The sequence below is a fragment of the Sorex fumeus genome, unplaced genomic scaffold (genome assembly GCF_029834395.1).
Source record: "Sorex fumeus unplaced genomic scaffold, SorFum_2.1 ptg000034l, whole genome shotgun sequence".
Lineage (NCBI taxonomy): Eukaryota > Metazoa > Chordata > Mammalia > Eulipotyphla > Soricidae > Sorex > Sorex fumeus.
In genome coordinates this window covers 8,500,572-8,527,167 of record NW_026606091.1, presented here as the reverse complement: position 1 = coordinate 8,527,167, position 26,596 = coordinate 8,500,572, and the positions used below count along the sequence as shown (strand labels likewise).

At 35.9% G+C, this 26,596-nt stretch overlaps 1 protein-coding gene across 2 annotated transcripts in view; it reads right to left on the bottom strand.

The window, feature by feature from the left end:
- ADAMTSL1 (ADAMTS like 1) overlaps positions 1 to 26,596 on the bottom strand; it is a 454,178-nt gene that overhangs the window by 397,383 nt on the left and 30,199 nt on the right. For both annotated transcript variants that reach the window (XM_056117099.1, XM_056117100.1), the window contains exon 2: positions 9,678 to 9,805. In XM_056117099.1, coding sequence (XP_055973074.1) covers positions 9,678 to 9,805 — 128 coding nt within the window. The remainder of the gene's footprint in view (positions 1 to 9,677; positions 9,806 to 26,596) is intronic.

Genomic DNA, 26,596 nt, shown 5'->3' with positions numbered 1-26,596 from the left:
CAACAGCCAGAGCAAACACAGACTCAAAGTCAAAGGATGGAAAACAGTCCTGCAAGCACACAACTCCCTCAAAAAAGCTGGGGTGGCCATACTAGTATCCGACAACATTAATTTCACCTTGAAAAAGATTAGAAGGGACAGTGAAGTCTATTTTCTCTTCATCAAGGGATACGTACAACAGGAAGAAATCACACTCTTAAATGTATACGCACCTAATGAGGGAACAGCTAAATATTTAAAACAACTGCTAACAGATTTTAAGGAGGACATCACTACCAACACAATAGTACTTGGAGACTTCAACATCGCCTTATCACCTCTGGATAGATCAACAAGAACAAAACCCAGCAAGGAATTATTGGCTTTGAAAGAAGTAATAGAAGAGAAAGGGCTTATGGACTTATACAGGGCTTTACACCCCAAAAAGAAAGAATACACATTCTTCTCCAGCGCGCACAGAACATTTTCCAAAATAGACCATGTGCTAGGACACAAAACATACCTCAACAGAATCAGGAAGATAGAAATAGTATCAGCCATCTTTTCAGACCATGATGCACTGAGGATAGAAGTGAATCACACAAAGACACAGAGAACCAAATCAAACACCTGGAAATTAAACAACTCGATGCTGAACAACAAGTGGGTCAGGAACGAAGTCAAGGATGAAATCAAAAGATACCTGGAAACAAATGAGAATGAAGACACAAACTACCAGAACTTATGGGATGCAGCGAAAGCTGTATTAAGGGGAAAATTTATAGCTCTGCAAGCATATCTTAAGTCAATAGAAACGATGCACATAAACAATTTGACCTCACAGCTCAAGACCTTAGAAAAGGATCAACAGAAAGAGCCTAAATCGGGCAGAAGGAAAGAGATCATAAAACTTAGAGCAGAAATCAACGACATGAAAAACAAAGAAACAATCCGAAAGATCAATGAAACCAAGAGCTGGTTCTTCGAGAAAATAAATAAGATAGATAAACCACTAGCAACACTCACAAAGAAACAGAGAGAGAGAGAGAACCCTAATAAATCGAATCAGAAATAAGAATGGGGATATCACAACAGAAACTAAAGAAATTCAAGAGATCATCAGAGACTACTTTGAAAGTCTGTATGCCACGAAACACGAGAACCTGGAAGAAATGGATAAATTCCTGGATTCCTACCATCTCCCAAAGCTGAATCAAGAAGATATAGAGTACCTGAATAGACCTATTCACATCAAGGAAATTGAAACTGTAATCAAAAGTCTTCACAAAAACAAAAGCCCAGGCCCAGACGGATTTACTAGCGAATTTTTCCAAACATTTAAAGAGGACCTATTGCCAGTTCTTCTCAAGCTTTTCCAGGAAATTGAAAAAACAGAAACTCCCCCAAACAGCTTCTATGAAGCCCATATCTCTCTAATACCAAAAGGAAACAAAGACACCGCAAGAAAAGAAAACTACAGGCCAATATCCCAGAAGAACACGGATGCGAAGATTCTCAACAAAATACTAGCAAATAGAATACAACAACTCATCAAAAAGATCATACATCATGACCAAGTGGGATTCATCCCAGGGATGCAAGGATGGTTCAACATTCGGAAATCAATCAACATAATCCATCATATCAACAAAAGAAAAGATAAAAATCATATGATCATATCAATAGACGCAGAGAAAGCATTCGACAAGATCCAGCACCCATTCATGATGAAAACCCTTTCCAAAATGGGGATAGAGGGGACTTTCCTCAATATAGTTAAAGCCATCTACCACAAACCTACAGCAAACATCATCCTCAATGGGGAAGAACTGAGACCCTTCCCCCTAAGTTCAGGGACGAGACAAGGATGCCCACTCTCTCCACTACTGTTCAATATAGTAGTGGAAGTACTTGCAATAGCGATTAGGCAAGAAAAAGATATTAAGGGCATCCAGATAGGGAAAGAAGAAATTAAGCTCTCACTATTCGCAGATGACATGATACTATACTTAGAGAACCCTAAAACCTCTACCAAGAAACTCTTAGAAACAATAGGCTTGTATAGTAAAGTGGCAGGCTATAAAATCAATACCCAAAAATCCATGGCATTCCTATACGCAAATAGTGAAAGAGAAGAAAGTGACATCAAGAAAACAATCCCATTCACAATTGTGCCCCAGAAAATCAAGTATCTATGAATCAGCTTAACTAAGGAAGTAAAGGACCTGTACAAAGAAAACTACAATATTCTGCTTCAGGAGATAAAAGAGGACACGAGGAAATGGAAAAATATCCCCTGTTCATGGATGAGGAGAATCAACATAATCAAAATGGCAATACTTCCCAAAGCACTGTACAAATTCAATGCAATCCCTATAAGGACACCCATGACATTCTTCAAAGAAATGGAGCAAACACTCCTGAAATTTATATGGAACAATAAGCCCCCACGAATAGCTAAATCAATTCTTGGGAAAAAGAAAATGGGAGGAATCAACCTCCCTAACTTCAAACTCTACTACAAGGCAGTAATAATTAAAACAGCATGGTACTGGAACAAAAGCAGACCTGCAGACCAATGGAACAGAGTTGAATATACTGACATTTCCTCCCAAACATATAATCATCTAATCTTTGATAAGGGGGCAAGAAAAGTGAAATGGAGCAGGGAAAGCCTCTTTAATAAACTGTGCTGGCAAAATTGGATGGCTACATGCAAAAAAGTGGGATCAGATCTCTGCCTAACACCATGCACAAAAGTAAGATCAAAATGGATTTATGACCTCAACATCAGACCGGAATCCATAATGTCTATTGAAGACAAAGTCGGCAAAACTCTCCATGATATTGAAGCTAATGGTATCTTCAAAGATGTCACGCCACTGGCCGAGCAAGTGAAAACAGAGATAGACAAATGGGACTATCTTAATCTAAGAAGCTTCTGCACCTCAAAAGAAACAGTGACCAAAATACAGTCTACAGAATGGGAAAGGATATTCACCAAATACACATCCGACAAGGGGTTGATATCAAGGATATACAAGGTACTGGTTAAACTCCACAAGAAGAAATCACCCAACCCCATCAAAAAATGGGGTGAGGAAATAAACAGAAACTTCTGCAAAGAAGAAATTCGACTGGCAAAAGGGCACATGAGAAAATGCTCTACATCACTAATCATCAGAAAGATGCAGATCAAAACCACAATGAGATATCATTTCACACCACAGAGACTGGCCCACATCCACAAGAACAAAAGCAACCGGTGCTGGCGAGGATGTGGCGAGAAAGGGACCCTCCTTCACTGCTGGTAGGAATGCCGGCTGGTCCAACCCTTTTGGAAAACAGTATGGACGACACTCAAAAAATTAGAATTTGATCTGCCATTGACCCAGCAATACCACTCCTGGGAATATATCCCAGAGAGGCAAAAAGGTATAGTCGAAGTGACATCTGCAATTGTTTGTTCATTGCAGCACTCTTTACAATAACCAGAATCTGGAAAAAACCTGAGTGCCCAAGAGCAGATGACTGGTTAAAGAAACTTTGGTACATTTACACAATGGAGTACTATGTAGCTGTTAGAAAAGATGAAGTTATGAAATTTACATTTACAAGTGTTATTACATGGAAAGTATCATGTTAAGTGAAATGACTCAGAAAGAGCAGGAGAGACACAGAAAGATTGCATTCATCTGGGGAACATAAAGCAACAAAAAGGGAGACTAACACCCAGGAATGCCTGAGATTAGTACCAGGAATTTTGCTCCATGAACGGAAGGCCAGCCACACGTTCTAGGTGAAAAGGAAGCTCAGATAGAGAAGAGAGCACCAAATGAAGGGTGTTGTGAGGACCCTCCCAGGGTGGGAGAAGCATGCTAAAAGTAGTCTATAGACCAAACATGATTGCCACTCAATGCCTCTCTTGCAAAACACAGTACCCAAAAGAAGAGAGAGAGAACAAGGGGGAATACCCTGCCACAGAGGCAGGATGGGATGGGGGGGATGGGAGGTGGAGGGGATGCAGGGACCCGTGGTGATGAATGATGGGCACTGGTGGAGGGATGGGCACTTGTTCATTGTATAACTGAAACCCAAGCACAAAATTTGTAAGCCTATAACTGTACCTCATGGTGTTTCACTAATAAAAAAAGAAAAAAAAAAGAAGATATAGAGTACCTGAATAGACCAATTAACATCAAGGAAATTGAAACTGTAATCAAAAGACTTCCCAAAAACAAAAGCCCAGGTCCAGATAGATTCACTAGCGAATTTTTCCAAACATTTAAAGAGGACCTACTGCCAGTCCTTCTCAAGCTTTTCCAGGAAATTGAAAAAAAGGAAACTCTCCCAAACAGTTTCTATGAAGCCCATATCTTTTTTTTTTTTTTTGGTTTTTTGGGTCACACCCGGTGATGCACAGGGGTTACTCCTGGATCATGCACTCAGGAATTACTCCTGGCGGTGCATAGGGGTCCCTATGGGATGCTGGGAATAGAACCCAGGATGGCGGCATGCAAGGCAAATGCCCTACCCGCTGTGCTATGGCTTCAGCCCCAAAGTCCATATCTCTCTAATACCAAAAGGAAACAAAGACACCACAAGAAAAGAAAACTACAGGCCAATATCCCTGATGAACACAGATGGAAAGATTCTCAACAAAATACTAGCAAACAAAATTCAACTGCTCATCAAAAAGATCATACACCATGACCAAGTAGGATTCATCCCTACTTGGGGGATGTAAGGATGGGGATGTAAGGGTATCTAAGGATGGTTTAACACTCAGAAATCAATCAACATAATCCATCATATCAACATAGGAAAAGATAAAAGTCATATGATCATATCAATAGATGCAGAGAAAGCATGTGGCAAGATACAGCACCCATTTATGATAAAAACCCTTGCCAAAATGGCGATAGAGGGGACTTTCCTCAATATAGTTAAAGCCATCTACCACAAGCCTAAATCAAGCATCATCCTCATTGTGGAAAAACTGAGAGCCTTCCCTCTAAGGGACGAGACAAGGATGTCCACTCTCTCCACTGCTGTTCAATATAGTACTAGAAGTACTTGCAATTGCGATTAGACAAGAAAAAGATATTAAGGGCATCCAGGTAGGGAGAGGAAGAAATCAAGCTCTCACTATTCGCAGATGATATGATACTGAGAGAACCCTAAAACCTCTACCAAGAAACTCCTAGAAACAATAGACTTGTATAGTAAAGTTGCAGGCTTTCCTATATGCAAATAGTGAAAGAGAAGAAAGTGACATGAAGAGAACAATTCTGTTCACAACTGTGTCCCAGAAAATCAAGTACCCAGGAATCAGCTGAACTAAGGGAGTAAAGGACCTGTACAAAGAAAACTACAATATTCTGCTTCAGGAGATAAAAGAGGACACGAGGAAATGGAAAAATATCCCCTGTTCGTGGATAGGGAGAATTAACATTGTCAAAATGGCAATACTTCCCAAAGCACTGTACAAATTCAATGCGATCCCTATAAGAATACCCATGACATTCTTCAAAGAAATGGAACGAACACTCCTGAAATATATATGGAACAATAAGCCCCACGAATAGCTAAAGCAATTCTTGGGAAAAAGAAAATGGGAGGAATCAACCTCCCTAACTTCAAACTCTACTACAAAGCAGTAATAATTAAAACAGCATGGTACTGGAACAAAGGCAGAGATGGAGACCAATAGAACAGGGTTGAATATACTGACATCTCCCCACATCCACAAGAACAAAAGCAACCAGTGCTGGCGTGAATATAGCGATAAAGGGACCCTCCTTCACTGCTGGTGGGAATGCCAACTGGTTCAGCCCTTTTGGATAACAGTATGGACAATTCTCAAAAAATTGGAAATTGAGCTCCCATTTGACCCAGCAATACCACTCCTGGGAATATATCCCAAAGAGGCAAAAAAATATAGTCAAAGTGACATCTGCACTTGTTTGTTCATAGCGGCACTCTTTACAATAGCCAGAATATAGAAAAAACCTGAGTGCCCGAGAACAGATGACTGGTTAAAGAAACTTTGGTACATTTACACAATGGAGTACTATGTAGCTGTTAGAAAAGATGAAGTCATGAAATTTACATACAAGTGGTACTACATGGACAGTATCATGTTAAGCGAAATGACTCAGAAAGAAAGGGATAGACATAGAAAGATTGCATTCATCTGGGGAACATAAAGTAACAAAATTGGAGACTAACACCCAAGAATGGCCGAGATTAATACCAGAAATTTTTACTCCATGGCTTGGTGGCCAGCCACACATGCTAGGGGAAAAGGGAGCTCAGATAGAAAAGGGAGCACCAAATAAAGGGTGTTGGGAGAATTCTGCCAGGATGGGAGAAGCATGCTGAAAGTAGACTATAGACCAAACATGATTGCCACCCATTGCCTCTTTAGCAAACCACAACACCCAATAGGAGAGAGAGAACAAAAGGTAGTACCCTGCCACAGTGGCAAGTGGGATGGGGGGATGGGGGATGGGAGGGATACTGGGATCCGTGGTGGTGAGAAATGGGCACTGGTGGAGGGATGGGTATTTCATCATTATATAATTGAAATCCAAGCAAAAATATTTGTAAGTCTACAACTGTAGCTCATGGTATCTCACTAATAAAAATTTTTAAAAAATAGAGCTGTCAGAGACATAAATACAAATATATATTTATACATATGTGATGTAAGTATATTCTCTCTCTATATATATGCATACATACGTGTGTGTGTGTATATAAACTTAATTATCTAAGTTAAAGAAGGGAAGTTAACTAAGTATCACACAACAGTAATTCAATCAGACAAATTATTTTGCTAAAAATATTTCTTCAGAGTAACAGAAGGTAAAGAAATAACAGTTTCTCAGGCTATCTGGTACTAAACTAAATTGACATCATTAAAGTACTAGTAAGTGATCTCTATTCTAATAAAATAGATAAAACCAGATACTATATACCACCTGGTGAGAAAAGATTAACTGTCATTACTATTATTATTATTATTGTCATCAGATTTACTTGACAAAAGACAAATAATTTTATAGAAATTAGTCAATGTTAGAGAAAACGTTATGCAATTTCTTTTTTTACAGGTTAAGGAAATTATCAATGCTGTAATATCAGAAATTGAGAAAATTAAGTTGCTCACTTTCTGTGAACCTTAGAGAAAGGACATGGAAGAATAAAGAAAGGGTCTTCCTAGTATCCCCCGATTCAATGCATTTTCATTCAGTATCAAGTACTGCTACATTGGATTTAAAGATTTTATATATAACACTTACATACACTTTAAAATTTCTTTGAGTTTCAGATTTTTCTTATAATATGAAACAATCTCTAGATATTTTCTCTACTCAGAAGATTAACCAAGTCTCATTGTAATTTCCAATTCATAATTAATCCCACAAGTTGAAGAATTCTCATATTTTTCCATAAAATCTAGGTATACAGTTTTCCCAATATTATGGTTCTTTGTTTTGTTTTGAAAAATGTTTTACTATAATTTTCATAACATGGTTATGATACTGTTAAGTGCTTTAAATGTCACCATTCGTCACCCCATCCCCCTCTGCTTATTATGAACAACATTGTAAACTATGGTCTCTCATAAATATTTCAAAAAATTATAAACAACTAAAAAATCTCTGGTGATAGCAAAATGACAGAATTTTACTTGTGATATTAACATGTTCCTTAAAATACTTTCCAGTGAACTTAAGAGAAGGGGGAATGACAGGGCAAAAGGTTTATTCTTTTTTATTTTCTCAGAGATGTAATGTGAGCTAGTCTCCAAAGACAAAAATAATTACTATTAAATGCAATCCCGTAGATCCATCTCTGTTGCAGATCCAAATATCAAAACGGTAAAATAGCAGGATAAGTCTACTTGCAATATATACATTCTAAGGTCCTATTTTCTAGGAGGCATGGTTTCCAGTGGAACCTCTTCACTACCCAGTTATTATTGTTTCTGTAAAGCTACTACTGAGCTCCAAAGAAATAAGCTTCAGAAAGAAGCAATATTTACTGAGAAATAAGCAATATTTACTGAGCTTCTGAAAAGACTAAGACACAGATCCTGAATTCAAGAGATTCTCACTCCCAGATGTGACCCTGGTCTCCCTGAGTACTTCCCCTGCCATCCTAAAACAAAAATGAAAACCAAAAGCAGAGGGGGAGTACACATATATACAAGAAAAGGAAATTCTTATTCTTATTAAAATAAGCTGATGTTCTTCTAAATATATATCCCACCTCTTTCTTTATGAAATCTACAAAAATCAGCATATTTTCTTTTTCTGCTTTATGTTTCATAGAGTCATTGTGATCAAACCTCTTACTAGGAACATAGCAGCAATTTTCATAGTCAAATAAAATATTTCATTAAAAATATTGCCATGGCATTTTATACTTTATTATCTGGAGAAAAATCCAGTCATAGACCACACAATTCAAGAAGGTGTTTTGGATTAATTATTATATAGGGAAAGACTTTCCATTCTCACGGTCACTGTCCTCCTGTTGCTCATCGATTTGCTCAAGTGGGCCCAGTAACGTCTCCATTGTGAGACTTTGTTGTTACTGTATTTGGCATATAGAATACGTCATGGGGAGCTTCCCAGGCTTTGCAAGCGGGCAAGATACTCTTGGTAGCTTGCCGGGCTCTCCGAGAGGGGTGGAGGAATCGAACTCCGGTCGACATGTTGGCTGCATGCAAGGCAAATGCCCTACGGCTGTGCTATCACTCCAGCCCACTTTCCATTCTAACAGCTTTGAATTTATGAACCACTCTCGGTGGTATTTTCAGTGTCTCTCACTCTTGCACAATTTCTAGTGCAGTTTCTATTCTTTCAAATCTCCCTGTATTTGGTGGCTGGAATATTGTACAGTGGGTAAGGCACTTGCCTTACACACAGCTGCTCTGGATTCAGTCTCTGGCACCCATTATGGTTCCCAGCCAGGAGAGATCCCCGAGTGCTGATCTCTGCCCCCAAATAACAATGGCAACACAAATGTCCTTATGTTCAAAATAGATTATTCATTTAAGGGAGATCTTAGTAAAGTTCTGGCCAGGACAATAACTGGAAAACTAAACCAATATGTAATTTATTTGCAAAATATTTGTAACATTGGAAAACAATGTAAACTTAATATGCTATTAATATTAATACTCTCACAGTTATTTTCACCCTGTTAGGGTGCTGTCAAAAGTAGCACTGCATTGTAGCACTGTTGTTCATGGATTTGCTCCATCAAGCACCAGTAATGTCTCCATTGTGAGACTTGTTGTTAACTATTTTTGTCATAATGAATACATCACCGGTAACTTGCCAGGCTTTGCCCAACGGGCATAATACTCTCTCGGTAGCTTGCCAGGCTCTGTAAAAAGTAGAATAAATTACAGATTTAAAGAAACTAGATTCATTGCTAATAGTGAATCTTCTTCCAGTTAAAACATGAAAATAGACTTTAGATGTGATTGTTCCATATTATCTATCACATCAGATTATATAAATAGCTAGCTGAAGACAGGTATTAAATAGCAGACAAATGTAAGTCTTTATAACGCCCTTCCATTCCTGTGTGTAGATTCCTGAGTAATAAAATGCTCTGAGAGGTTCATGTTTCAAACAACACCTCCAAATCCCCACTTCCTGGGCAGCAGGACTTACTTGCTACTGAGGCAGCGTCTCAGTGAGTAGGAAGCGCCACCTCCACAGGTCCTCGAGCATTCACTCCATGGGCCCCATGCATCCCATAGGCCATCCCGCTCCTCCTCAGAGCGTGCTGTCCTGGAGCTCTGTGAGAAAAAAACAATGGTCAGTTTCTCTTCTGAAAAATGTGCTTTGAAACATGCATGCACTATATATCTGCATATGGTGGTCTTGGCAAGATGAATTTGTAGTCTGAGTCTCAGTTTCCTTCCTGAAAATGATAAATTAAAATACAATGTAATAGTATATATTTGTTGAGAGACAAGTATCTTTGAATAAAAGAACTCCGGACCTTAATTACAGGGGGCCCAGGATTCTACTATTGGAGCAAATGAAAGAAAGTTCTAAATGTAGGGATTTAAATTAAAGTGGAAAAAAAACCCATTAAAGTTAAAAAAAAAGTAAATATTAGTTAAAGTAGAAACATCCATTGCATCACCATTTTGCCTGGAACTTTTCTAACTGAAGAGTTTACTCAATCTTTTTATGAAAAGCTTCTCTTTGCTACTTAAGTTTAGCTTCTTAAGCTATGGGATATAAAATTATGTAATTAAATATGAGTATGAAGAACTTTTTTCTTTAAAATAAATGTCTGGGAACTGAAAAGATAGTCCAGCAGGTAGGGCATTTTCATTGCACACAGACAACCCAGGTTTTATCTCTAACCTCCCATATGGCACCCTGAGCCCCGCCAAGAATGATTCCTTATTGCAGAGTCAAAAGTAAGCCTTGAGCATTGTCAGGTGTGGCTCAAAAATAAATAAATAAATAAATAAATAAATAAAATTTCTGATTTGTTAACAATAAATATTTTATTTATATACTTATATACTCAGAATTATGTACAAAGTGAGAAAAGCGGTCTTGACTGCTAAAAATATTAAGAATCTCAGCTCTAAGGGATATTTCTTCTCTGAGATGCTTGACTTGTGCATATAAGCCCTGTTTCCCAAAAAGTAACATTTTCTTAATATTTTAACATTATTCCTACATTTCATAATTGTTAATGAATATAGCTATATGACATAATTTTAGTAACGTGGTTTTATTGTGCTTCAATTTATTACAGAGAAGAACCAAAGATCAAATGTGTGCCCTATTTAATAATAAAACAACTTCTGTAGCTAGAGACTACCTGGGTTTGGCTACAATCTCAATTTGTACTAACTACATGTCCTTAAACAAGCATCTGACCACCACCCTATGCTACAATTCCTCTCCATAAACTGGGGAAGTAACTTTTTGCCACTACATGTATTGCTTACAGTCTCCACAGGGATGAACTGAAGTGAGTTGAAGACTAGTTTCAGAATTAAACCAGTAACGGCCTCAGACATGTATGTACACAGCTGAATTACTCAGTACATCCTGCCATAACAAAATGCCAAGAAGGGGTGACTTAAACAACAGGAATTTATTTTCTCCAATTCTGTTTTGAAAGTTGGAGATCAGGATGCCAGCACAGTTGACTACTTGTGAGCACTCTCGTTTGGGGGGTGGAGATAGTTGTGTTTTTCCTATGGACTCACATGGCTTCCACTTTGTGAGTGTGGACTGAGTCGTGGAGAAAGCTGTCGGGTTGGGTGCTTCTTCCTTCTTGGGATTCAATCCCATCCATTCTAAGATCCTGACCCTTACGACCTCTCTAAACATCATTGCTTCCCAAAGACTTCATTCCTAAATGTTATCACACAGGGTTGGTGTCAAACAGGTCAAATGATTTTAACAAGTGAATTAAATGTGCTATCCAGACACTTAAGGTGGTATGTCCTCGTGTCCATCAAAAAATATGCCAGAAGTTAAACATCCAAAACTATTTAGAGTTGAAAACACAAACTATAAATGTTCATGTTAGGCAGTGTGAAAAGTTTATCTTTGGTTGTCCCTACCGAGACAGTGGAAGATAATGTTTTATGTCAGAGACAGAAGCATTATGTATATATACACACACAAACACATATAGTTAAATTTATCAAAGGCAGTTTTCACTTCTAAATTATTTTTTTATGCTTTACCTGGTTATAGTCAATTCTGTGATCATTAAACACGACTGGACCCTGAGAAAGCAAGAACATCTTGCCCCAGAAAACTATTTCCTTTGCAGTAATGAGACTACAAATACATCAATTACTGGAGACAATTGCTAAATGACTATTCCCTGCAAACATGAAGCTGCCTGTACAATATAAGTCAAAAACCTGGTTCTGCGGTGATACGTGAGTGTTTAAGCATAACTGAACAAATTTTACTCGATTTCTAAATCATTTGAAAGGAATAGTGGGAGAAAAGGCAATTAAAAGCCAAGTCCGTAGGTGCACTCAGCCTGATGTGGAATATAGGACACAGAGAGTTTTCTAGCTATAACCCCTTTGTGCTTTTTTCTTACCATATAATGGAGATACTAAAAATATCTACATTACTGAGTTATTGTGAAGATTTAACTAGTTCATATATAAAAATCACATATGGTGAAGAGAACTTGTTACTGGGTAAATGAATGAACAAAATGTGATATATTCATATAGCAGATACTATATAGCCTTAAGAAGGAATAAAAGAACAGTGAAATTAATAGACACAAAAGTTAAAGAAGTTCTTGCACCAGAGGCAGAGGAGAGGGAAGAAGAACAAGTTATTGTTGAACAGGCATAGAATTTCAGTTTAGAAAAAAAGAAAGAAAACATGGAAATGGATGTCGTGGCATTGAAAGTTACACAACCTGTACCCAATGTCATCCAACTATATGTTTGAAACAATTAAAATAAAAAAGTTCATACAATATAGATTTTACAATAAAACATACATATTTTTAAAGGAAAACATGTGCTAAGCACTGCACACTTTATAAGTATTTTCTATTTACTATTATTATCAAAAAATTAAAAATGGATATGGGCTCTGAATGATTATAGGCAGTACACTGGTAAAGTGCTAATGTTGTATTCTGTTGAGCTTGAGACAGTACCCTCGTACAGTATCCTCTCCTTGAGTCACCTGACTATAGCAGAGCTTTCAAGCCACCTGCTAGATTTCATTTGCCTTGTGATATAATGAATAAGTAGTTTGAGATTTTTGTAAAATGTAGTAGAAGGGACTAGAGAGATAGTACAGGCGTTAAGGAGTTTGCTTTGCACCTGACCAACACAGGTTTGATCCAAGGCACTGCATATAATAATCCAAGCATTGCCATGAGTATGTACGGCGCATAGCTGGGTTTGGCCCCCAAACAAAAAAAACCCAAAACAAACATACAAAAAAGAAATGCACTATAGGATGGAAAACATATACACTGGTTACCCTAAAGTCTATCCTTTCTTTTTTTTTTTTTATTAGTGAAACACCATGAGGTACAGTTGTAGATTTAAAAATTTTTGTGCTTGGATTTCGGTCATACCACGATCAAATACCCATCCCTCCACCAGTGCCCATTTTCCACCACCAGGATAATATCCCTCCCCCCCCATCCTCCCATCCCCCCATCCCCCCCTGCCACTGTGGCAGGGCATTCCCCCCTGTTCTCTCTCTCCTCCTGGGCGCTGTGATCAGCCAAAGAGGCATTGAGTGGCGAACATGTTCAGTCCAGTCTACTTTCAACCTGCATCTCCCCTCCTGGGAGGATCCTCCAAACACCCTCCACTTGGTGTTCCCCTTTCTATCTGAATTATCCTTTCTAAAGTAATATTTATATCATTTCAGATCTTGGATTTTAGTATTAATAAAATCAGTTTTCCAATTCTAACAATGAGTGGGGGCCACAGCTTCTGGTTGTAGTGAGGGAAAAAAATCAAGACTGTTTGAAATTGAAATACACATACCAGATCTCTTGTCTATTCGATTATTAAATTCACTCCTCAAATAATAAAAAAAAATTCTGTACATCCTGATTTTCTTTGTACTGTGGAATTGGAAGATGGTTCTATTAAAAGTTGCATTATTTTCCTAGTGCAGTAAGTATGCAATAAGCATACGTATTTTTGCATGATGCAATTTCCTTTACTCAAGCATGGCTGAGATGTAAATCATCACAAAAGCTAAGAATCACAAAGTAATTAAAATGAGCAAGATGAGTGACAATAAATTGAGATACTATCTAATGACTTCAACTACAAAAGAGAAAAATTACACAGGAAGCATTAATATTTACATGTGAATGTTCATTTCACATATCCCATTTCCATATGAATTGAACACATTGGAATATCAAATTCTTAGAATCCTTCTCTCTGTTTTTCTTTCTGGATACTTGTGAAATAATATACAGATAAGAATTAGTTTTTCTAGAGGCACATATTTTTCTAACTTTGTTTTTAAGTTGTTTGCTATTTCATGTGCCTGTCTAAAGAGGTACTTAGGTAGTTCTAAAGTGAGGATTCACTGACAGAGTATTTTTCATTCACACAATCTACACATTTCAGCACAATGAGACACATTAAGTACCCATATTTCTCTGAAAGAGCTCACACAACTGCCCCAGAAGTAAGTCATCGTCTTACTTCTCTAACTGGAACAAACTTCAAGTTTTCTTTTAAAAGGAGTAATAAATATGATTTATTTCCATTGAATCTATATTTAATGTTAAAGAAAATAAAGTGATTTATATTCTCTTGGACTGTTTCAGATTCTTACATCTATAACCAGACATTTCAGCAACGCTTTTTGATATTTAAGACCTAGAAATATTTGCTTATTACTGTTTTTAAGAGGACCTTCAATATAAGCAACATTCATACTCAGTTTACGTAGGATCCATGTTATTTCTCTCTTACTTTTGTATCTTTGTACTTCTGTTCACTTTACAAAAGCACTTTTACAAAGTGTGAACTTTGAATTTCAACTACCAAAGAGCTCTGAAGTAGAAGGAAAAATGAAGAACAAATAAAGAATTCTCTAAAAACAATACTGACTCTTTTTGAAAAAAAATCTAAGTTTTCATGATACTCCCAATGTTTTACTTTATTATTTCTTTTTTTGGGGGGTGGAGTGAGGAATGGAGGAGAGGGGAGGGCATATCTGGCAGTGCTCAGGGGTCCCGCCTGGCTCTTTGGTGTTGAACATGCAAAGTATCCCCACTATTATCTCATCACTACCCCTGTTCAGTGTTTCTCTGATTTCCATTACATAACTGTGATGTTTTAATATTAATGTTTCAGAATCAAAGTCATGGATGGTACAAAAATATAATGATTAAGAGATTACATGTGATTTAATCACATGTAGAACTAATTTAGTGATTACTGCTAGAAATTTCATCAAGTGTCACATATAATGATGGATGTTTTAACTTCTAATTGACAGAGAACCAAAGGGTAACCATTAAAATTTAGGAAAGCTGATATTTTCAGCAGTAGTAAATTTATCAGTAAAAGGTCAAATCTGCACTAATATTGAAGTTGGGGGGGAGGAAGTTCATTATAAATCCCATTTTTATTTTCATTTATAGCACTTCTTTTATTGTAATTGCACAGATTAGAAAGGACTATTGACACGACTTTTAGCAAAAATTCATAAACCTGGTGAACATTCAATGAAGAATATTATTTATATAATCTTAGGAAAATTGAAAACTAAAATTTTCAGTTTGAAAAATAATAGTCCTTTCTAAATCTTTGGTGTCACATTATGATGTTTGAATGTTGAATTTATGATTATATCTAAATAAATCAACATATTTCATCTTGGAAAACCCAGCAATTGAGTCCCTTGGTCCATCCATTTTCCTGAACCCCTGGTCAGTTAAAAAGCCCTCAGTAAATTATTTCAAATGGTATGAATATAGATTGTGGCCTTAGATCACTTATACTGTTTTTAGAATAACAGATTACAAGAGCTTCTCTAAATCCATCAGCTTCAGAATGTTGTCACTTTCTAATCATGACTGGTTTATCTAAATGTGTTTTTCATCTAATAGCTTTGTGGTTGATTTCAGAGCCAAATGTAGCAACCAAGTTCTAGGTGAACAGTTTTAAGCCTGACAGCTACATATAATTAAACACTTTGAGTAAGCACATGAAGTAATAGTTTCCTTCAAGTAATAAGTTTGCTTCTCATTGCCCAATAGACACTTAACCTTAGTATGACCTCTGATGTACTCTTTATCCAGAAACCTCCCGGGAACATGGACAGGTTATCAAGAACTTATGAAAGAAGTCTTAGGACAAAGTACATATTAACAATAAAAGACACTAGATCTGTATTTGCTCACACACACATAAAGAAAGAGAATATTTGGAGAATACTTTTTCCAAGTGTTAAAAAAGAGGTCAAGCTATATAGAATTAAATGAAATCAAAAGTAGGTGTTTAGAGTAGGGATGATAGGACTTTTATAGAACTGAAATCATGTAGCAGGTGAAACTGTATTATAAACAAAGTCCTTTCCAGACATCAACAGATCCTCAGAAGTAGTAAAATGAATTGTGAGACAAGGAAAAGAGTGCTTCTTACAGTTTCAAAATCATCAGGAAGGTACCTGAGTCTGGTTTTCCTTTCCGCCCACAGACAGCATTTAACTTAGTCATCTGGAACTGTGCATGTGACTTTACAAAATGCATGTGACATGCCTCTAAATTAAAGGGGTCAACTTTTGCAAAAATGCCACAATTGTTTTACCCCATGGCATACAAAAGCAAAGTAGAAATCTACACACTGCCTCTCAAGGTAACAAGCATTGGAAATGAATCTGAAGATGCCATTATTAGTTCTCCTACACACATCAGGTCTCTATAAATCTTATCTAATCCTTGCTTAACAATGTGGAATACTAGTTCTGCTTTCAATGGTACAAGGTAAGGGTTGTGATTCCCTGTTCCTGAGAGTTTACAGACGTAAAGTAATAACAGGGCTCTTGTAAAAATCCATTCGCTTTTTGATGTACTTTCTTAAAAAGCAGACACTATGGATACTGAGGCATGTGCCTTCCCAGATACTTGCTGCTGGCTTTGCTTAGGAAAATCAGATCATCTGTTTCTTATCACAGCAGCACTGCTGGAGGATATGATGAACTGTCAGTGACACAGAGCATGGTCTTTTCAGAGGCCACTGCATGGAGCCTGTCCCTTGCTACTGAGGAGAGAAGTCAACTTTGGGACAGGGTGTAAAAGCTATTCAGGCCACAGAAGACTTTGGGTACATAGGACATGGATTCTTTTATCCTTCTCTGTGTCTATGCACAGTTCAACTCCTTTCCGCTCATGCAGAGAAGAAAAAGTCAAGATTGTCTAAGTGCCATAGGATGTCAGAATTAACACAAATTATTATATTTAATCATAACAAGCCAGATCATGTTGGAAGAGAACTTTTTTTTCTATTTACAAATTAAAAAGGAAAATTCAGAGAGGTCTACCAATTGGTCTAACAGTGCCTGCCAGAGAGATCACCAGGTTGGTAGTAAGGCAGACTTTATTAGTCAGTTTCTAGAAAACATAAGCTCATTATCAAAATTTTTTTGAGCTAGAGAATATTTTTGTATGTAAAACAAAACACCAACCCTTCTCTTTCTAGGTATAATGTCTTGATGAATAAAAAAAACCACACGCACGCAAAGTACTTTTAGTATTGTTTCTAGCAAAGGTAGCGTTAAACATTTCTTGGGATGGAGAGAGTCCAACGGGTAGAGCACTTGCCTTGTACATAGACAACCCGGGTTCAGTTCCTAGCAACTCATATAGTCCTCTGATCTCACCAAGGGTGATTCCTGAGTGCAAGGGCAGGATTAACCCCTGAGCACTGCTGGGTATCCTGCAATGAATACAACTGTACCCTCTAGGACCCATATCGAGTTTCTCTAGCTAGTTGCCATACTCCCTATAATCATCTTTAATCTATCTAGTTTCAAATTGTAACCTTTCTTCTATTCTGTATCATTTATAAGTATATAAATTTGAACTTACAGGACAGCAAGAATTAATGTTGCTTTTCTGTTAAAAAAATTATCTGTGTCCTAGAATTGTTTCTCAGTCTGAAAATAACACCTTGGAAATGGAATTAAGACAACCTCATTACTACTTTTCAGGAAACAGATACCTGACTCTGCCTAATGTCAAATACTCCAGGAAGATTTTCATTTCACAATTGTAATAATGTGATTTTTTTTTCCTTTTTGGTATTTTATCCAAAGAGAAGCCTGGAGTAAAGCTCATTTCAGAAATTGCTGAGGAACCTCTAGGCATCTTAGAAAGCCCCACCAGAATGCAGTTTCACAGCCAAATGAAATAACATCATATCATCATTCAATGAATAATATCATCATTACAATTGATAAATATGAAATGATTAGAATTCAGGAACTGGGTTGGTCCTTTAGTATTCTGAGTAAGTTTATCTCAAGGGAAGGAGTCAAATATGTTTTTATTTCAAAAACAAATTTATCAAACCAGAAGTATTCTGTTCAGTTGTAATACTGATTTAATATTAATAGAAATATTTTTCTGACAGATTTAAACTTTAAATTAGAATGAGATGCATATATACACACATGCAAACATATATAGATATAGTTATGTGTACACATACATTATGTATGCATATCTATACACATATTTCAGGCTATACATATAGTCTAGATTTAAAGAAACTTTCATTATTCACAGAAGTAATTTATCTGGTTTTCTTTTTCCATGTGATAATTTGCTTTATAAAGTAACAACTATAATGGACACATTAGTGAACTTAGGTGGGAAGTTCAATTAAGAGCAGAAGTCTGAAACCAAAAGTTTTATATCTTCCATAAAGGAAAACTGTACAAAAGCTAAATTGGAAAAACTTCAATAATTTAAAAAAATAATTTATGTTGTGTTTTTAGTAATTGCAAACATATTCTTGAACTGAATGGTATGGATGTGCTTTGTGGTCTTTCAAATAATTCACATCAATATGAAGCTAAAGCCATTTTAACCTATAGTTCTAAAAATGAAACTGCTCTCCTCAGTGTTTCTGTATGTGTGTGTGTGTGTGTGTGTGTGTGTATGTGTGTGCATACACTATATATATTAGCCATAGATACTTTCTGTAGAACTGGCAAATTTTGCTGAAATGCATTCACAAAACATCTGTAGAACTAACAAAACATCTGAGATTCTGGAAACCACATGTTGGTATTTGAAATCATGTATAAAGAATTCTTGAGAGAAAAAGTTCATTTTCTGACTTACAGAAGAAACTGATAAGTCAATAAATTAATATGTCCTAAGAGTTTGACGATCAAAAATTCAAGTAATTGATTATAGAGAAGCTGAGAAAAAGGTCAGTTGACTTCTTGCCAACATTGATTCTTTGGCTTTGGCAGAAATTTCCTAGTTCTTCTTTAGTTGACAAGGCTTCTAACTAAGCCAAGAACAAAAAAAATTGCTGTAATGGTTCTGATTGAAACTCAGTAGGATTCTGAGTGTAATTTCGGTTCTGTTCTCCTGTTCTTCTGAGCATGATTGGGAGCTTTCTCTCTCAAATGCCAGTTAGATATTGTGGAATGACTATGTAGAACAAAATCTCCAACATTATTTCTGATTTGATATTATATTTTCTTCTCTACATTCTCACTTTGGTTCTTCATATTAAATTATCTTAATGAAAAAAGTGTAGAATAGTAAGCTCTAACTATAATTAATTTTACTCCACTGAAGTTATTTAATGTTCAATCTATGTATTATCAACTTCAAAGAATACATAGTAAATTATTCTTAAATACTATATTTTTAGCTCTTTCAGATTAATTTTACATCATGATTATCTGCCATTTAAGATTGTACACCTCCTGGAATTCTGAACTAGATAGTAGTAATGTTACAATAGTAATATTTGAACTAGATAGTAATTTTTGAACTAGATAGTAGTAATGTTACAATAGTAATATCATTGTAGCAACTATTTTACATGCCATTTAGATAAACATTTAAGAAATCTGATATTTAATAGAAGGCAAAATGTTCTGGAATTACATTTTATTTTAAATTCCTCAAAGTATGTTTTGTTTTAAATCCTAGGTTGCTTGTTTGTTTGTCATTTGTTTCTCAAAAACATGCATTACACCAGAATAAGCACAGGAAGGGAGGGTGGTGGGAGAGCAAGAAAGCAGAAGGTAAGAGGAATTTCAAGTAGTTTTGATTTCTGGGACTTTCTCAATTATAAATATGTGATACCATATTTCTCTCCCTTATTACTAGACGAATTCTATCACAACAAAACTAAAACAAAAAACCCTTACTTTTAACTTAAAGACAGGTATGAAAAAGTAACATCTCCCAAAGACCTCAAGTTGTATCTTCAATAGATCATATTTTCCTCTCATTTTAACTGCCCTAGAGGTGACAGCTTCAATCACTGGAACAGCTTTACAAGTTTTTAAGTTTGGGAGTTAAATATTTTTAAAGTCTACCTAAGGTCCTGATAATACTTTTTCATTGTCAATGGAAAGCAAACCAATGACGCATTCCCAGCAATCCAGAAGCATCAATATCTGCTTAGTGTTGACTAATGCTGAGAGTCAAAGTTTTCAAATCATCACCCTACTAGTTGCTCTGGGACCAGGAAGCCTTGTAAGGTTCACATGGCAACTTGCTGTTCTTAGATGACTGCCAGCCATCTAGGTTTACCATTTTCAGCAGCTACTTATTTTTTAAAATTTATTTTTATTTATTTATTTTTTAATTTTTATTAGTGAAACACCATGAGGTACAGTTGTAGACTTACAAATTTTTGTGCTTGGGTTTCAGTTATACAATGATCGAGTACCCATCCTTCCACCAGTGCCCATTCTCCACCACCACTAATTCCAGTATTCCTCCCACCCACCATCCCCCCATCCTACCCTGCCTCTGTGGCAGGGCATTCCCTTTTGTTCTCTCTCTCCTTTGGGGTAGCAGCTACTTACTTGATACCTAGTGTCTACTAGTAACTGTTTAGCCATCCTTGAATTACTACTTTTTAGCCCTCTGCCGCAAGTCTGATGGAGAATCTACTGCTTTCTCAATGAATGTTAAAATATAATGTGAATACCTGGTTTTGTCTCTACTCACTCCTAAATTCAGCCTGATACAGCAAAATCTTTTAGAAAATTTATAATCCACTAAGACAAACAACACAATATTTTGACTGCTTATCATCCATTCAATCAGACATCAAGTCTTATAAAGTCCATCTCTGAAGTGCCTCTTCCATCCCCACCCTCTCTATTCACACTTTCAATGCCTGAATTCTGATATAGTAATTTGTGCTTGGAATTTTTCAATTAATTTTCCACCTGGAAAATTAAGCAAATCGAACAAGAGGACAGTGCTACAGTAATATTGATATGGCGTATAAACAACAAGTCTCACAATGGACTTGTGGTGCCCGCTCGAGCAAATCGATGAACTACGGGAGGACAGTGCTACAGTGCTATACTGATATGACTTAGATTTTTCTACCCTCCATCTTTCTTGCATTATTTTACTTTCTTTCATTTTTACTCCTGCTTCTCCCTTCAGTTTCAATTCCATCATATTCTATCAAAATTTCATCTAAAAGGGTTGATATCAAGGATATACCAGGCACTGGTTGAACTCTACAAGAAGAAAACACCCAACCCTATCAGAAAATGGGGCAATGAGATGAACAGAAACTTTCACAAAGAAGAAATCTGAATGGCCAAAAGATACATGAAATAATGATCTTCATCACTAATCATCAGGGAGATGCAGAGCAAAACAATGAGATATCATCTCATACCACAGAGACTAGCACACATCCAAAAGAACAAAATCAACCGGTGTTGGCGTGGATGTGGAGAGAAAGGTACTTCGTCACTGCTGGCAGGAATGCTGTTTCATCCCTTTTGGAAAACAGTATGGGCATTTCTCAAAAAATTAGAAATTCAGTTCCCATTTGACCCAGCAATACCACTTCTGGGAATATATACTGGAGATGTAAAGAAGATAGTACAAATGGCATCTGCACTTGTATGTTCATTGTATCACTATTTACAATAGCCAAAATCTGGAAAAAACCCAAGTGCCCAAGAAGAGATGACTGGTTAAAGAAACTTTGGTACATCTACACAATGGAATACTATGTAGCTGTTAGAAGAGATAAAGTCAGGATATTTGCATATAAGTGAATCAACATGGAGAATATCATGTTAAGTAAAATGAGTCAGAACGAGAGGAATAGACATAAAAAGGTTGCACTCATTTGTGAAATATAAAGTAACAGAATGGGAGACTAACACCCAAGGATAGTAGAGATAAGGACCAGAAGGATTGATCCATGGCTGGGAAGCCAGCCTCACATGCTGAGGGAAAAGGCAGCTCAGACAGAGAGGGGACCACCAAGTGCAGGATGCTTGGAGAGCCCACTTGGTATGGAAGATGTGTGCTGAAATTAGACTATAGACCGAACATGATGGCCACTTAATACCTTTATTGCAAACCACAACACACAAAAGGAGAGAGAGAGAGCAAAAGGGATTGTGCCTGCCACAGAGGCAGGAATGAGGTGGTGGGAGGGCTACTGGGGTCTTGGTGGTAGAGAATGAGCACTGGTGGAGGGATGGGTACTCGATCATTGTATGACTGAAATGTAAGCACGAAAGTTTGTAAGTCTGTAACTGCACATCATGGTAACACATTTAAAAATAATAATAATAAAAAATAAATGTTAATGCAAAATTTTTTAAGAATTGACTTATTTATGACATCTTTGCAATAGAGTTTTCTAGAGCCCTGAAAAAAAATCCTCTAAGATACAGGTAAAAACAATCACTGTCTTGCCTGTGTATTTTTCATATTTTTTCCGAATTATATTAAAGCACTGCAAGTTACAAATTACTCAGAGTTGAATTTTTGACATACAATATTTTCCATCATCTATCATTCATTGAATTTTAAACATGTTGCTAGAACATTTTACACATGATTCTTTCATGAAGAACCATTTGTCAATCACTGTATTGTACTTACTTGTTTACACTTCTATCCCAGAAAGAGACTATATATTTCTTAAGGGTGTGACAAAGACAAATATGCATGAATATACACAGCATCTTGTAGAACATCAGCTATTTAATTGATTTCAGTGCATATTCACTGAATGAATAATTACTACAAGTCAAGCTCAATCTGAGGTTGAGTTTTTAATTCAGAGAGCTGTCAGCTTTTGCTATCATTAATACACACTGATTCTCTAAAGGCAGAGGAGGGTTAAATATAAATGTAAATATGTTTATGAGTTGTGTACAACATCAATATATATGATATATGCATAAGCATACACATAGAGAAGCTGCATATAATCAAGATGCAGAAGAGAAAAAAATTAATCTGACTCTTGAAATAGTGATACTTCTGCTTACTCACATGTCTTTTTATGTCAACTTAAAATTTACTCAAAATGTTTATAGCTGAGAAATGATTTACCTGTAACATCTTGCCTTAATCTTGTTTAACCCAAGTCCCGGATGCTTATCTGCAAAAAATCCTTTACACTTAGTAAACAATAGTCAAGTCTTCTGCAACACTTGGGGAGCCATGCTGTGTGGAGATGAGTGTGCTGGAATAAGGAGGGAATGGAGAAAGATGCATGAAAAAGTTCTGACTTAAACAGATTATAGGCCTCTATCATTAAAAAAGCATTGAACAAGAAATATGTATTAAGGGAATACAGATTGAAAGTCAAATTATCAATATTTGCAGATGATATGATACTACACTTAGTGAACACTAAAAATTCTAGAAACAAAATTAAACAGTAAAGTGGCAGACTAAAAAAATCAACACACAAATCCACTGCATTTCTATATGCAAATAATGAAGTAGAACAGAGACTAATTTTAAAAAGAACTTTTATTCTCAAATGTGCCTGAAAAAATTAAATACCTGAAAAAACAGCTTAATAAAAGAAATAAGCGACTAGTACAAAGAAAAATCTTAGTCACTACTAAAAGAAATAGAAGACACAAAGAAATGGAATCCTCTCCCCTGCTCATGAAAAATTATTTTTGTTAAATGACATCCTTCCCAAAACATTGTACAGAGTTAACACAGTATTTATGAAAATACCTATGACATTTTTAGAGACTTAGACCAAATGTTGTTGAAGTTAGTGTTGAGTAATAAAACCCCTAAATAGTCAAAACAATCCTCAAAAAAAAGATAAGTGACTTTTCTTTCTCCAACTTTATACTATAAAAGCTATAGTAATTAAAACAGTATGGTACTAGAATAAAAATAGACTCGCAGAAGACTGAACTAAATTAAGAAACTATAGATAGACCCTCAAGTGTATGGTTAAAATACGACTACTTAGTCATATTTTAATGATTACAAATATTAGAGCAGTGTAGCCATAGTAGATCATTAAAATAATAGTAAATACCTTCACAGTAACAAATCTTGATACAAGCTTGAAACTAATGAATCTGCACTGGAGAAAATATATTTTCATTAGACTTCATTAAAAATAATTTAAAAACTTTATATTATATAGATCTATGTCAAAAAGATTATTAAGGGAAAATCTTAAGAGAAAGCTCCTAAAGCGTGATTATTTGCTAATTAGCTCTATATTCACAATATCAGACATGGACTTGATACCAAGATCAATATGCAATTAATGATATTTAACTGCTTTATTCACAAACTAAAATTTTTTAAATGTTTTACAGGTTTATAGTGCTACTATTATGCAAAAACTTATGAGCAGGGATACTAGGTGATACAAGCTGTGAATCATGTCTGGGCCATTGTGCTATTTTAGTCTACTAATTCTCTGTATTCAGTTTAGTCACTTCCACAAGAAGGATTTTTTACCACATGCTTCTAAAACATCATAAAAAAATATCTACAACTGCACCCAATCCTCTTTTGTGCAAATAGAACATTCTCTGAATAGAAGACATGTTAAGATACAAACCAAGTGACAATAAAGTAATGAAGATAAGATCCTTATCAAGTATCTTTTTAGAATACAATACTATAAAGATAGTATTTAGTCTTACAAAGGAAGCCAAGAAAGTGCAAGTATTTGGTAATGAAACAATATACTACTGAATAACTATTGGATCATTGAAGAAATCAATGAAGAAATAAATGGAAACAAATGAGAATGAACACACAGGCTATTACAACATATGGGATATAGCAAAAGCAGTGATAAGTTTATAGAATCCCAGTTTTCTATAAGAAACAAAAAAAGTTCAAATAAACAATTCAGTCTTGCACATTAAGAAATTAAAAGATAGAACTAAAAATTAAGCCAATAATACAATAGGAGGGCAGTAATAAAAAATTAGGATGAAATTAAACCAAATAGAAAGTTAAAAAAATAGAAAAGATAAATGAAACCAAGAACTGGCTTTTAAAGAAAAAAAAGACTGATTAAACCCTTAGACTCATTAAAGAAGGAAGAAAAAATATAGCAAAAAGGATCAAAAATGGAAGGAGAGGTGCTAATAACTAAAATATAAGGAAATTATAACACGGTATAGCACAATCCTCCCATTGTTCATCGATTTTCTCGAGCAGTCCCAGTAATGTCTCCATCATGAGACTTGTTGTTACTGTGTTTGGCATATCGAAATGCGTCACGGGTAGCTTGCCAGGCTCTGCCGTGCGGGCGAGATACTCTCGGTAGCTTGCCAGGCTCTCTGAGAGGGGCGGAGGACTCGAACTCGGGTCGGCCATGTTGGCTGCTTGTAAGGCAAACGCCCTACCCCTGTGCTATTGCTCCTTAAATTTACTTTGAGTAACTTTATGCCACAAAATTGGAAAATTAAAAAGAAATAGTCAAAGTTTTAGAATCACACAAACTTTAAAGAGTGTCTCACTCTTTAAAGAGATAAAAGGAAAAAAAGAGATAAAAGGAAAAAAGAGATCATCTAAAGAGTCTGATTATAAGCAAGGGAATTAAAACAGTAATCAAAAGTAAAGTAAGTAAGTAAAGGCCCTCCCGTTGATTGTCGATTTGCTCGAGCGGGCCCAGTAACGTCTCCATTGGAGACTTTGTTGTTACTGTGTCTGGCATATCGAAAGTCTTCCAAAAAATAAAATTCAAGTTTGAGTAAATTTACTAGAATTTACTAGTAAATTCTAGCAAAGCTTCTAAAAAATGTATTACATCTTTTTCTCAAGTTCTTTTAAAAAGTTGAAAAAATGGGAATTCTAGTTTCTATGAAGGCAGTGAGTCCTGATACAAAAAGTAAACAGAGATATTACAACAACAACAACAAAAAAAATCTTCAAAGAACATAAATGCAAATATTCCAACAAAGATTTTAACAAACCAAAATTAATAATACATAAAAGAGTATCTATATCACAACCAATTGGAATTTATTTCAATGTTGCTGGGGTAGTTCAACAAACAATCAATTTGTGTAGTATACCACACCAGCAAAAATAATAATTATATTATTATATCAATAAAAGAAGAAAATTTTTAAATTAAACCCAACTTTTTAATATATCAGGATAGAATAGAAGGCATTTACCTCAGCATAGTAATTATGTTGAGATATCACTGTATCACTGTCATCCCATTTTTCATCGATTTGCTCGAGAGGGCACAGTAATGTCTGCATATATCTTAACCCTGAGATTCTAACAGCCCCTCTTTACTCATCCTTCCCAACTGTACCACATTGGAGGCTCTTTCAGGGTCTGAGACACATTATTGTTACTGTTTTTGGCATATCGAATATGCCATGAGGAGCTTGCCAGGCTCTGCCGTTATGTTGAGGTAAATACAACAAACCCAAAGATAACATCATACTCAATGCTCAAAACTGGAATCTTTCTTTCATGATAAGGAATAAACAAGGCTATTCACTCTGATCACTATTATTCAACATAGCATTTTAAGTCTTATACCCAGCAATTAATAGAAAAATAAATAAAAGAAATCCAAATTAGA